General features: G+C 48.8%; 1 protein-coding gene across 7 annotated transcripts in view; it reads right to left on the bottom strand.

The window, feature by feature from the left end:
- Nucleotides 1-12,126, bottom strand: part of Il1r1 (interleukin 1 receptor type 1) — a 49,539-nt gene extending 37,413 nt beyond the window's left edge. For 6 of the 7 annotated variants that reach the window (XM_023717456.1, XM_023717460.1, XM_023717459.1 and 3 more), the window contains exon 1: nt 12,102-12,126. In XM_023717456.1, coding sequence (XP_023573224.1) covers nt 12,102-12,104 — 3 coding nt within the window. In that variant the 5' untranslated portion in view covers nt 12,105-12,126. The remainder of the gene's footprint in view (nt 1-12,101) is intronic. The other variant, XM_012515167.2, reaches the window with a different exon arrangement.
- Between the last annotated feature and the right edge of the window lie 1,081 nt (nt 12,127-13,207).

The raw sequence follows: 13,207 nt of genomic DNA, 5'->3' as shown, positions 1-13,207 counted from the left end.
TTTTTTTTTTTTTTTTTTTTTTGAATTAGGGTCTTCTGTCATCAAAGTAGGCCTCAAAATCCAGGGTTCCAGTAGGACCCCAGACAGATGTCATAACTCGTCTTTCTTTTCTCTAAAGCAGTGACCCCCTCCCCCAATCCTTTTTTTTTTTTTTTTTTTTTTCATATTTAGGACAGGGTCTACAGGGTCTCACTGCATAGATAGCGCTTGTAGTGATCCTTCTATTTACAGCCTCCTGAGAGCTGGGATTACAGGTGCATGCCACCACGCCTAGTCTCAGTTGCCATCTCAGCACACCCCAGAGGCAGGGCTGGCATGGCAGGCCTGGGGATCAAACTCCTGGCTTCTGCATCTGCCTAAGCAGGTGAATTAATCTGCCGAGCTATTTGGCCGGCCCTTTCTCCCCCAATCCTGCCCCAAGTGTCCTGCTGGGCATAGTTCTCTGCAGTCAGATGGGACTTTCAAATACCTCCGTCCCCCCACAGTCATAAGAGTTGAAGATCTCCCCTACTATGACAGTGCATCTTGATTGTGTCCACTTAACCGGCTTGGGAGCCACCTGGGAGATTAAAGCACATACCTAGCTGGCCGGGTGGCATGCTGAGGCAGCCCTGGAGGCCTGTCTCCAACCCTCGGCCCCTCCCCCTCTGACACTGCTCCCCTGCTCTGCTTCCTGACCTCCACAGACTGAGCAGCTTTCCTCCCCCACGCCTTCCAGCCGCGATGCTTCTGCCATGGCCTGAGCCCATGGAAACCGAGAGCAAAATTAAACCTTTCCTCTTAAAGGTGTGGGCGGCAGTATCCTGTCCCAGCAATAGGCTGACACCCCTCCTCCCCCCTACTAATCATATAGCCTTGAACATCTCACTTGGCACCTTGAAGTCACCTCCTCCTTCCTCCCACCGTTCTGGGCGCTTGCCCTAACTCTGTCCCGTGCTGTCTCCTTTGCTCCGATGACTTATGGGGCATTCCCCTCACTGACCTCTGGGCTGGAGACTGTCACCCCTGGCCTCTGCTCAGCTGCTGCAGTACACAGACACACAGGACATATTCTTGTGTTTCAGCAAAAGGCACAACTAAAATCATTATCTGCTGAAGATGTGACCTCACTGTCTCAGACAAAACCTTTCTATAAACAGCAGGAGCCCCTTCAGACACCAGACACCTTCTAGAGAACCCCCTGAACCACCACGCCGCCTTTGCAAACTTAGCATTCAGGAGACTCATCCGTCTCCATCTGCCCCCAGCGCCATTGTCCTACCCCTACCTGTGAAGCTTTTCAGCTCCGCAGACCCTGTGTTGGGGGCGGGCGCTCTAACCATGCACAGGACACAAAGTCACCCCCACCATGCAACATGATCCATGTGTGAAGCATTTCCCATGAGCAGAAGAATTGGAAGGATTGTTTATTATATCCACCATCACTAGGCTCAAGGGCTAGAAGGGAAAAGCACTTCTGTGCTTGGCTCCCAGCAACCCCGAGGCCAGGGCTGGAATCGTAACCCATGGAGTAGGGAAGAACATGTGAAAGTGTCAACCTGGTTTTGTACTCAGACTCAGAGAGGCAGAGTCAACCAGAGGATGTGAAGAACAGGAACAGAGGGACGTGGCTAGTGTTCCTCAGACTCTGGAAAGTCCCTGAGAGGTGGCCCACATCCCTTACCCTCCACCACCAAACAAGACAAACCCTGGCCTCCTCCAAGGGAAGAGATCAGTAAGGAATTCCGAGGGAGAGAACCCACACAGCGTCTCTGGAGGGAGCCCTGGGTGTCCAGCATCAGCCGTGCAGTGCTCCTGCCTGGGCCTCACACGACTAGCGCCTCTCCGAGGGTGCAGCAAAGCAGCCAGGACCCTACAGAGCCCTTCAAGTAGAGAACTTGGAAGGCCCAGGGTGACTGCAGCCCAGCATAGACCCACGGGCCTCCAGAGGCCTGGCAGCCCTTGGTCACCTGTCTCCTTCACCCCAGCACCCCCAAAGGCTTCTACCCAGAGCAAAAAGAGGGAAGAAATTCTGAACAAAACTGGATCTTGAGCCAGTGACAACAAAACAACTCTGGACCCAGGATACATTTTTCATATTCACAAGCAGAGGTGAATTCAATCGTAGAGAAATAAAGAGTATTACTTGTTTGCACGTGGGGCCTTGCGGTTGTGAACTTGCTGCACCTATTGATGCTATTTAGGGAGCTGCCTGCAATCTCTCACGGAACCACAGCACAGACCGAAACCGCTGTCCCAGATGGGCTTCCTTGACGGCCCCGCTCTTCCGCTCCCCTTGCACATCTGCCATCCACTGACCTCCAACAGCCACTCTCCTACCTGTGTTTCTCATACCCTCCCACTGCAACCGCTCAGCTTTGATCAGCTCAGCGTGTCCGTGACCCTGAGCAGTGGTCGTGGGTTCCTGTGATCAGCCCTCTGTTCACATTTCTCTGGTTTTGTAAGCCCTTTACCAAGCCCAAAGCCACAGCGAACTGAGAGTAGCGCCAGTGAGAATGCAGCGCACATCACAAGACTGTCAAGGCAACAAACCACTTCTTAAACTCCTTGATGAGAGGCAAGAAAAGTAGACAGGCCAGGGTTGTTGTTGTTCTGTTACTGTTGTTCTATGACTGCACAAAACAAGCCTCTTGTGCCCTCTTTGTGTCACAAGTTAGTACAGAAACAGCACAGCAAGAAGCAGATAGACCTTGTGACTTCCCGGCCCTGCCACAATGACAGGGCGACACACACACACACACACACACATGCGCACACACACATGCACGCATGCATGCACAGTCTGTCTTCTGTTGTATGACGGCTTTGACATAAAAAAACTAAAAGCACCCATAATAGAACAGGCAGCCCTTCCCAACATTCCCTTGCCATTCAGGATGAGCCACATGAAACTTCTGTGCTCAGCCATGTGGCAGACGTGTGACAAAGTATGCACCTCTGTGAATTCATTTCTAATTTAGTACTCCTACCCTTGTGGTTCTAGGCGGTTCCACCATCGTGGCTGCCCTGCATGTTTCTGTGACTGGCTCCTACATATTCTCACTCTTCCACAAGCTCACTTGCCCAGACCTAGACCTTCACATTGGAGTCCTCCAACCCTGTGATTCCTTCTGCACACAAGCGCCAGAGTCTTCTCTCCGGGTGGTTTTCTTTTGAAATGATCACTATGGTAAAAGACAGTTCCTTCTTGACTTAGAGCAGCCCTACTGCATGTCTCCTTGTCCAATTTATGAGCGAAGTGTAACTGCCTTCCCCTTGAATCTGGGCTGATCTCTATTAGTCAACAAAAGAAGGCAGGACTGGCTTTCTGGGATCTATGAGCCTAATCATAGAACTTTCCAGGTCCTGTCTGTTCTTCAAACCCGTGGTGCCCGGAGCCTCTAGGTAGGAAGTATCACTGTCCTGGGTGGAAAGCCCAGGCTGTGTGGGACCCACATGCTGGCCCTCCTGTTCCCAGCCAGAGTCACCTCCGGTCTTGGATGCGCACCAGCTTGGGCATCAGCCCCACCAACTCCAGGCAGCAGCTGCCTGACTGCATCCACTCGAGAGGCTCTGAATGCGAACCACCCACCGGAGCGCCCATTAACGCACCAAGTCATAAACAACATTGCTGCTTTAAGTCACAAAATTTCACAGTCACTTTAGCACAATAGTTAAAAACATGACCATACTCCAGAATGTGTCATAGCTCCCTGCAGTACGTCCTGCGCCATACAAAGTCAGCCTAGCATGTCAGAGTGGAAACAACACCCATCCTGAGAACTGTCCCATCACAAGGGCGTGCCTTAAGATTGTTATTAGAATGATCTCAATAGCAAACAAAAGGAAAGTGAGAACTATGACATGGCCAAATAGATTTTGTTTTGTGCATATTATTTTGAGTAAAAGCAGTAGCTCTAACTACATACTTAAGAAAATGCTACCTACCTGGATAATGAAGTTTCTAATGTCATTTCAACGACTAAGAAACAGTACAACCCGTAAGAGGAAAATCTCCATTCTGAAGGAACACACCACTACCTCTACCACTAGAAGAACAAGGAAACTCCCGTTGCGCAGGTATGTCATGCTTCTTGGACCATTTCCCCAATGCCCAAAGATTATATTAACTTCCACCTGTTTCTCTTATCTTTCTGCATGCTAAGCCTCCTGGCCGCAGCTCAACAGCAGGGAGCTGCTGTCCAGCAGTATCCACTATTACCCATGACCACTCTGCTGGATGGAGGATGAGGGTGGGTCGCTGGTTCTCGGCCTTGGGCCCCAGCATGGGGACAGGGAGCTACAGTCTCCCTGATTGTTTCTTTGCTTTATATACTGAAGGGCATACTGCCGCCTTCTGAGCCCTGGGGTCACTGAGCTGCTCCTACTCTAGGAGGGTTAGACCTGTCAATGAACTCAGCTGATGGTCTAGAACCTAAGCTGGCAGTGCCCTTGGGCAGGTAAAGAACCCTAAGTGCTGAGTTCTTCCAAGGGCTACGACAGTGGCAGTGCTTCATCTCAGCTCCTTATTAGTGACGAAAGACTGGGGGTGCAGATTGCATCAGATTAGCAGGACAAAGGATATTCTGAGTGTGACCTTGTTGTGGGCTCTCAGGAAGTAGCTGCCAAGGTTCCCTCTCTTGTTCCCCTACACTTGTGCCATAAAACATGCCAACTCTGGAAACATCTGGCTATTTTAAATTAAATAAAATTTAAAATTCACTTTTTCGGTTGTACTAACACGTTGCAAGACCTCAAGACCTGCACCTGGCTAGTGGCTGCCACCCTGAATAATCTTAGGATCCTGGATCACTGTGAAATGTTGCTCCGGACATGGCTGCTTAAAGTCTGAACAACGCCGGGCCTCCAGGAAGCTGGTCTTCATCCAAAACGGACAAGGTATTTGCTCTAAATCTATGCCTGGACCAGAGTCCTCCACGCTCTTCTCCGTCCTTGAGGTCAGCACTCAGCCCATGCCTGCTGGCTCCGCCCACTCCGGCCGGCTCCCTCCCCCTAGTGTGCGCTCAATCTGTACCTTCCCGCAGTTCCTTTACAGTCCTTCATAGAATGCTGTGTACTTTCATAATCTCATGTCTATATTTTAATTTTGCTAGTAAACATAAAGCAAGATCTTCAGAGATAGGGCCTTGTGTATTTTGGGGGAGTGGAGAATCTCTGTTCTTTATTCTCAAAGACAAAGATTCAACTAGATAAAAATCCAGACGGTAAGAACTAGCTGTGGGGGAGGCCGGAAAGCGTCTCTTATCTCCTTACCTCAAACACCCTCGACCCCCGCAGGGCTTCCAGCAGGGCAAGATAGGCTCGCCAGCCACAGGGCCCTGAAACTGGCCGCAGGCTGTTCACTGCCTTTGGGTTAAAAATAAAAGGCTGAGGATTGGAGGTGTAATTATGTCAGCAAATACAATTATAAAGTCATGCTATGCCCCACATTTTTGTCATTCTCTTTTACTTTCTAAGATAAAAACTCATCATCACTCTCCTGGTACGTAGGCCCCACCCCATATTAACTGTGCGCTTGTGCAGTAATTTGGCAATTTCCTTTCTGAGTCCAGGCAGGACAAGAATGACCCAGCACGTCTAGGAAGGAAAAGGCGGCCACAGAAAAGAAGCACAGGTGCCCAGAATCCAGAGCCCCCACAGTAGGAGGAACCTGCCTCGGTGGAGAAAGCCTGGCTGCAGGATGCTGCTGCTGGTTGCTAGGAGCAGTTTCCTTGCTGTGGGCTGGTGAAGAGGGGACTTTGTAAGGAAGCAGGGGTCAGAAAGGAAGGGAGCAGGGTGGCCTCTGACATCACTGCCACCTTGTAGACAGACCCACACATCTTCAGTATGATTTAGCCCTGAGGTCTGGGCATTATTGATCTATTGCAAAAGTTATTGGTTTTTTCATTTCAGTTTCTTGGGCATTTCAGTTTCTGAATGTTCAGTGTTAGTGCACCAAAAAGATGTACAACTGATTTTTGAATATTGACCTTGTCACCTCACTTATTGTCTCTGCTAACTTCTGCATCCATTCCATGGGATTTGAGACACAGAACACCAAACAGCAAGTGCGGCTTCCTTTCTGCTATCCGTGGCTTGAATCTCTCTTCCTGAACTGTTTTTCTCTGGGGCAACACTGAGTTGGAGACCGTGGGCCACCTCGCTGTGCCCCTGCCTTACGCAGGCTGGCTCCATGCGGAACGACGTCAGCTGTAGGTTTTCTCAGGTACTCATCAGCAGATTGGGGAAATTTCTTCCTAGTCCTAATTTGCTGAGAGGTTCACTGGGAATTGCTGTTGGATTTTGACAAATGCTTTTTCTGCATCTACTGAGATGGCTATAAGAGTTTATTAATAAAAAGTTTTATTAATATGATGATTTGCCCTTACTGATTTTCCAAAGCTAAGCCAATCTTACATTTTGGAAATAAGGCCTATCTAGTTATGATGTTTTTGGCTTTTTATATATTGTATTTTTATCTACCAGTATTCTATTTAAAATTCTTATGCCTGGGCTCATGAGGAATGAGGAACACAGGAATACCAATCTGTACTTTTCTTTCTATAGTGTGTTTCCCTGAATGTAAAACCTGACTGGAGATCAAAAATCCTAGCTCAGGGGCTGGGGAGACAGCTTGGCAGTCTAAGCGCCTGCCTGGCAAGAGCAAAGACCTGGGTTCAATCCCCAGTACCTCATGCTATGCCAGCCAGGGAACCATGGTGTGCCGTGCTGGCCACTGAAACCAGGCGTGGGGCTATATGGCTGTAATCCTAGCACTGGGGAGGCTGAGACAGGAGAATCACTACGAGTCTGAGCTGTGTAGTGAGACCCTGTACCAAATAAATAGATAGATAGATAGATAGATAGATAGATAGATAGATAGATAAATAAATGATCTTTTAAAATGCTAGCCCTACTCAGCCTCTCCTGGCCGTACTTGCTATTACAGAGTAGCCACGTAGCAAGACAGTGAAGTACCATCTCCTGCACGATACTCACCATCACCGTGGTAATTACTAGGTATTAACCACACCTGAAGTTTACTCTCCAATTTGTTCTTATTTGGGGGAAAACAAGGTGCCTTATTTCATTTTGATAGCTAGGTGATCCTAGCTACATACAACTGGGGAGATGTGGGAGTTAAGGAGATTTTATTTCTTCTCAGTTTTCTGAAAGAGTTTGGATAGAACTGATACTGGGTCACCTGCCCTGTGCTGAGGCCTGACACTCACATCAGCAAACAGCCACCATGGCTTCACCCACTTCTTTCTTGCCTCTTAAGGGCCATGGTCCTTTGAGAGTGTCTTCTAACCTCTTAGAGACCCTGGATTTGTATGTTTTGACCAGTTATTTGGCTGTTTCCGGTGATAGATCAAGTCTAGACCCTATTATGCTACTGTGGAGGCAGCAGAAATGGGCTCACGGTTTCTTACAACAGCATTCATTATGCTGATCAAAAATATTTTCTTTCAATGCAGGTTGGAAACATTCTTAAAATCTTTGTAAGACAACATAATACAGAATTAATCAATGCTAGCCAAGACCAAGGCTTCTGGGGAGGGAACTGCACTGAGAACAACACCAGCTAAGAGGAGCTGCCTCGACACGGTTGGATCCTGGGGTAGAGGATCCAGTGAGGAGGCCGGGGCCAGCAGGGAAGGCTCCTGTGGCTGTGCCTGCGAGTGGAGCAGAAAGAAGAGCTGTGAGGAGGTGGGGAGAGAGGAAGGAGGGAGAAAGGGAAAGGGGAAGATGCCTGCAGGCCAGAGAACCCAAGAATTTGGAAGGAAGAGTCATTAGCACTAGCCATTGGTTCAACACCAGAAAGGAGAAATAAAGGGGGAATTCTGAGAATATTCCAAGACTATTACTGAAGATTTTAGTACAGTCTGTAAGCCAAGATCTGGAACCAAACTGGGTGCTTTTTTTTTTTTACTCTGGGGGCAGGGCCGGTGCAGCATGTGATGCTGGGGATCGAACCTCGGACCCTGTACTCACCTAAGCTTGCCTAATCAGGATCTTTAGTCCACTGAGCTATCTCACCAGCCCCTGGGTGCTTATTAACAGAGGAAGAGAGTACAATATCTGCACACAATGGAATAATTACGCAGCTATTAAAAAAAGAGAGAACATGATCATTTTTAGCAGTGTGGATGGGAATGGAAGGCATTCTTCCCAGTGAAATAAGTGAGGTATACGAAGACAGAGGCCACATGTTTTCAACTGCTTGTGGGAGCCACAAACTTTGATCTCATAGAAGCAGAGAAAAGAACAGCAGGTGCCAGAGGCCAGGAGGGTGGATGGGGTAGGAACAGGGGCGGGGACACAAGGTCTTTCATGGGAACAGGCGCCTCTGGAAGGGAAGACCAGTGTCTAAGGTCCCTAGCACCACAGGGTAACTGTGCCTGAGAACCATTAATTGTCTCTTTCCCTAAATAACCTACTAAAGAAAACTCTGATCGTCCCTAACACTAAGAAATGGCCTATGTCTGAGGTGATGATTCACCATTCACCCTGATCTCAGCAACACGGGCTGTGCACCTTCACCAAGACACCACATTCTACCTTAGAAGTGTGTACAGTTCTATGTGTCAACTAGAAAAAAATTTTTTTAATTATACAAGGAGAACCTGTACTGTAACAACATGTAACTCAGCTGTGCTCCAAATTTTCTGATCAAGAAGATTATGGAGCCACAGAGAAATGTGTTCGATGATGTAAAGTGAGCCTGGGGAGAGTCACATGGAGAGAAAAAACATTTTCTCAAGCTTTCACAGAGAGTAAATTGGTCAAGCAATGGCCGTGACATCCTCATGTCAGACACTGACAAAAGGATGTACAAAAGGCGGTGCAGGGCTACAGGATAAATCCTGAGAGTACTTGGCTGACCTTATCAGATATAAAAGTTATATTCCTTGCTATATAGGTCTTGCTATATCTTGGTCTTAACCATCCAGCAGAAAAGTATAAAAATGAAGTATATAAAGTAAATCCATATTAATAGGATGAGCTGTAAAAGGCTCAAGTCAATAACTTCTGAGTATAACCCACTAATATAGACTGCTAGACAGTGTTAGATTGTCTAGTTGAATTCAAACACTTATAGTATTTAGATGCCAATAGAATATTCACCTCTGACAGGACAAAATTTTAAAAAAGGATACAAAGGAATGATCAGTTTGTATTTATGTATACAAAATAGTTAGGATAAATTTATAGCTACTTTTGCTTAATTCCATGAGAAGAAAGAGGTGTACTAACAGTGTTTGGACAGAATATCCTGTCTGCTTCTTGTACTATGGATAGCCACTAAGAAGATAACAATGTACAATGTATTGATTATCAAAACTGTCCTATTAATCAGCTGTGAAACTGTCTCACTCATATTTATTTCTCAATAAAAAATTAAAAAAAACAAATAATATGGAAAAAAGAAAAAGAAAAAAAAATAAAAATTATACAGAAAAGCTCAAAGGCCTCAAGTACCTTGAAGAAAGAGTTTGAGGTTATTCAAAGTCCGAATGTGCCTTTTTGCACACTCTTCTCTCACATGCATTCTCAGGAGATTTTCCAGAAGCTACAAGATATGTGACAATTCAAAGATCAAATGTAGAAGAAGACAGAAAAATTCAACTGCCTCTTGGTGGGCTAAACATGAAAAATGTTTTAAAACAATGTAAACCAATTTTGCTGCTCTTCTAGAATTTGTTTTTAAAATATAATTATTTTTAAGAGAAATATTATTTTACCTGAACAGGCATATTTATTGGTATGTTTACTGGCCCATCAGATTTTCTTTTAACGTCTGAGTTTTCACCGCTGATACAGCTGATGCCCACAGAGCTCATGAGCACCCTGCCACTCTCAGGAGTGAGAAAGCTCCTGGACCAGCGCCTGCGATGTGCTGCTCCCATCCTGTCCCCCGGTTCTGTAGAGCCCACTGTAGAGGCAGGTCATGGAAACTTCCTCCCAGGGGAAAGGGCAACGGACAAATGGAGAAGGGGGAGGGACAGACGCCCTCAGGCCTGGCTGCTCCCCCATGACCCAGGCTTTGCCGCAGCCCGCGAGGGGCCCCTCTCAGCCACCCCTGAGATTTCAGCTGCTGTTTCAGGCTGCGCAAGTCCACCTGAATCCTCCAGGGGACGAGAGGAGCCACCGATCCATTTCCACTTTCCTCTGTCGCGGCTTTCTTAGCTCGCGGATGGCCCATGCCCAATAGACAACCACAAATGCAGGAGGGAAAAGCAACAGCGTCAGCGCGCTAGGCGACCGGCCACCCGTTAGACATCCTGGTATCACACCCCACTCGGAGCCAGGCCAGCGCCAGCAGTGCACCGTCCTTGTTTTATAGACAGTAAATCGCCCCAGAGAGCTGCGGGCCTGGCCAAGACCGGGCCGAGAAAAGAGCTGCAGGCGGCTCTGCGTCCTCCCCGCAGGGGGGTCCTCGCCGGCCCGGTCACTCGGTCACTCGGTCACTCGCTGCTTTCCCTGCTCCTCACCGACCCTAACCCGGGGTCACTGTTGCAAAGCAAAACCACCCTAATGTGGGTGGGATCTCGAGGCTCGCTTCCCAGCCTTGGCGGCGCCAGGGCAGGGCGGTGGCTCCTGGGCATGATGGGGCCACACCTCTCCACCCTGTGCCTCGGCTGAGCCCCCAACCCTGCCCTGGCGTATGTGCGGGTGCGCAGCAGGTCACTTCGCGGCTCCTACAGCTTGCCTTGCTCCGTGGCAGCGTAATAGCATAGCCCCGCGCCACAGCACAAGGCCGTGCCGCGAAGCACTGACCACATATGCAGGGGTGGTCCCGCGAGCCTCTACTCCGGGCCACGGCTTGGCCTCCCTGCTCCGCACAAACAGGCTCTGGGACGTCTGCGCAATGACGGCATCGCAGAAGGACACATTTCTCAGACTGCATCACACCACAGTGAGTTCCCATCTGGAGCGACCCATGCCAGCCTTAACCATTCCAATCTTATCAGGTGGCTGTAAGTTATGCGAAACATTGCATTGAGAAGCGATATTACCCACAAGATATCAGTTATATGTGCATATTTTACTTGGGTTTTGTTGTTGTTGTTGTTGTTGTTGTTTTCCTTTTTGGCAGAACCGGGGATTGAACTCAGACCCTCGCGCTTGCCAGGGAAGCACTTATTCTACTGAGCCATCTCCCTGGCCCTTACTTGGGGTTTTGAATATAGGAAACCGCACGGTAAGCCCTGCTGTTACACCGAGGAGTTGCTGAGATAAGAATTCCACGCGTACCTCCGCATTTTCACAGAACAGAACTACACAAATGTGTAGTTGATGTTACTGGGGTGAACGCAGCCTAGTGTCATTTTGGGTTGGGAGAGTTTGGCAGAGGGGGCCAGTACCTCGGGCGCAAGTGACGCGTCCCTCATGCCAAAAGCACCAGCCAAACCACACTTAAAAAGCAGGGTATTGTAGCACAAACACTCAGCCCTGAAGTAGCCAAGGATGAAATGCATAAACAACCCGGGCTCTTAGGGGCGGGAAACTCGGCCAACATCCTGAAGAACTACCAGAATTAAAATCCAAACAGTCCCTCAAGATAATGAGAGAATTCAGGGGAGCAGAGGCCAGGCTTGCACTAAGCAGTTTCACAACATTCTTTACGTAAACTCAGAAATTGAGCTATTGTCCTGCTCAAGCGGTTCTATTTCCGTCTCTCCTCCAGTGCTAAAAACTTTTATCCCAACTTGAATCATTTCCTGTCTTAATAACTGCAATATGTCCTTGTTCCTCCAACCCTACGGAAGCCCAAATCCCTGCTGCCAAAGAGCCCCCGCCCCCACACTGCCAAATGCCATCCCCAAGCTGCTGCCGTTAGATGTGACACACGCACGGGTGTGCAAGCTGCAGTCCCCAGCAGTGGTTCACACCACGTGCCAACACCTGACTTTCTGGTTACTTCTTGCTCTTTTTACTAACAAGCAGAGCACTTTGGCCTGTCTTTGTTCACTGCAGTGTGACCATTATTTTGAATAAAGCGTGGTATGAGGAGGTATCTTTCAAATACGATTAAAGGTCAGCGTGGTGCCTGCAATCTCGGTGCTCAGGAGGCTGAGGCAGGAGAAGCCTCATGAGTTTGAAGCCAGCTTGGGTACCATAAAGAGATCAGGGCCAGCTTGAACTACATAGTGGACCCTGTCTCAAAAAGAACATAAATAAATAAGACCGAACGAAGGCGTGGGCCGCTTCCTCCACGCACTAAAGCCTTTTCCTGGCTGCACTCTGTTTCTCCCACTTCATGTGGTTTTTCCCTTTCTGTTCTCTTTCCCGCATTTGTCTCTGTGTCCTCTGTGTACTCCATCAGGTCCTCGTCCCATGACCTGGCTCCTTCTGCAGGCAGATGGGGGCCACTTCAGTCAAGGGGACTCCCAAGGCAGACAGCTGGAGGAAAGCGTTTGTCACCCCAGCCAGAGCAGGGTCCTGAACACAGCGGCACAGAGTGGAGATGGCATGCGTGGGAATCACAACTGTCCCACCTCGGGTTGCCGGGGGCAGGCTCAGAGCAGGCACGGCCCTGCTGCTCAAGCTGGAGGGGCCCGCACGCTGGGGTGCCCCTTGCTGAGATAAGGGACAGAGAAGGGGCCTGGGACAGAGGCCTGGCCTGGCCCTGCCCATGTGCAGCCAGCTGCCTGGACACCCTGAAGCCCACCGGGCAGCGTCTCTGGGGACTGGGCCTGGAACCAGTTTGTCCTGCAGACCTGTGCATGGGCATGGCTGGCAGGGAAGTCTACGAGCAGCTTTCTTTTCTTTTTAAAAAATATGTATTAGTACATCACATAGTAGCTTTGATTAGTTCATAGTAGATAATGTTTGGATTCATCTTAGGTGGCAAATGCTAGTCTTTAACACCTCTTTTTAATGTTTTAAAATATTTATTTACTTGATACAAGATCTCACCACACAGTTCAAACTCATAGTGACCCTCCTGTCTTAGCCCCCCCAGTGCTGGGATTATAGGTGTGCGCCACCACACCGTTTCGGTGGCTGGTATGGTGTGTCCAGGGTTCCGAGACCAGCTGCATGCAGTACTGGGGACTGAACCCTGGTCCTTGCACTTGCCAGGCAGGTGCTTAGACCGCTGAGCTATTTCCCCACCCTTTAACTCCTCTTAATTCTCTTGATTCCCTGTTTCCCTTTCTCCTCTCCCTCCATCTCTCCTTCCCTTTTTTTGGTGGAACCAGGGATTGAACTCAGGCCCTTG

The sequence above is a fragment of the Octodon degus genome, unplaced genomic scaffold (genome assembly GCF_000260255.1).
Source record: "Octodon degus isolate 3935 unplaced genomic scaffold, OctDeg1.0 scaffold00052, whole genome shotgun sequence".
In the NCBI taxonomy this organism is placed as follows: domain Eukaryota; kingdom Metazoa; phylum Chordata; class Mammalia; order Rodentia; family Octodontidae; genus Octodon; species Octodon degus.
Note: the sequence above shows the minus strand (reverse complement) of the source record. Positions and strands in the feature narration are given on the sequence as shown.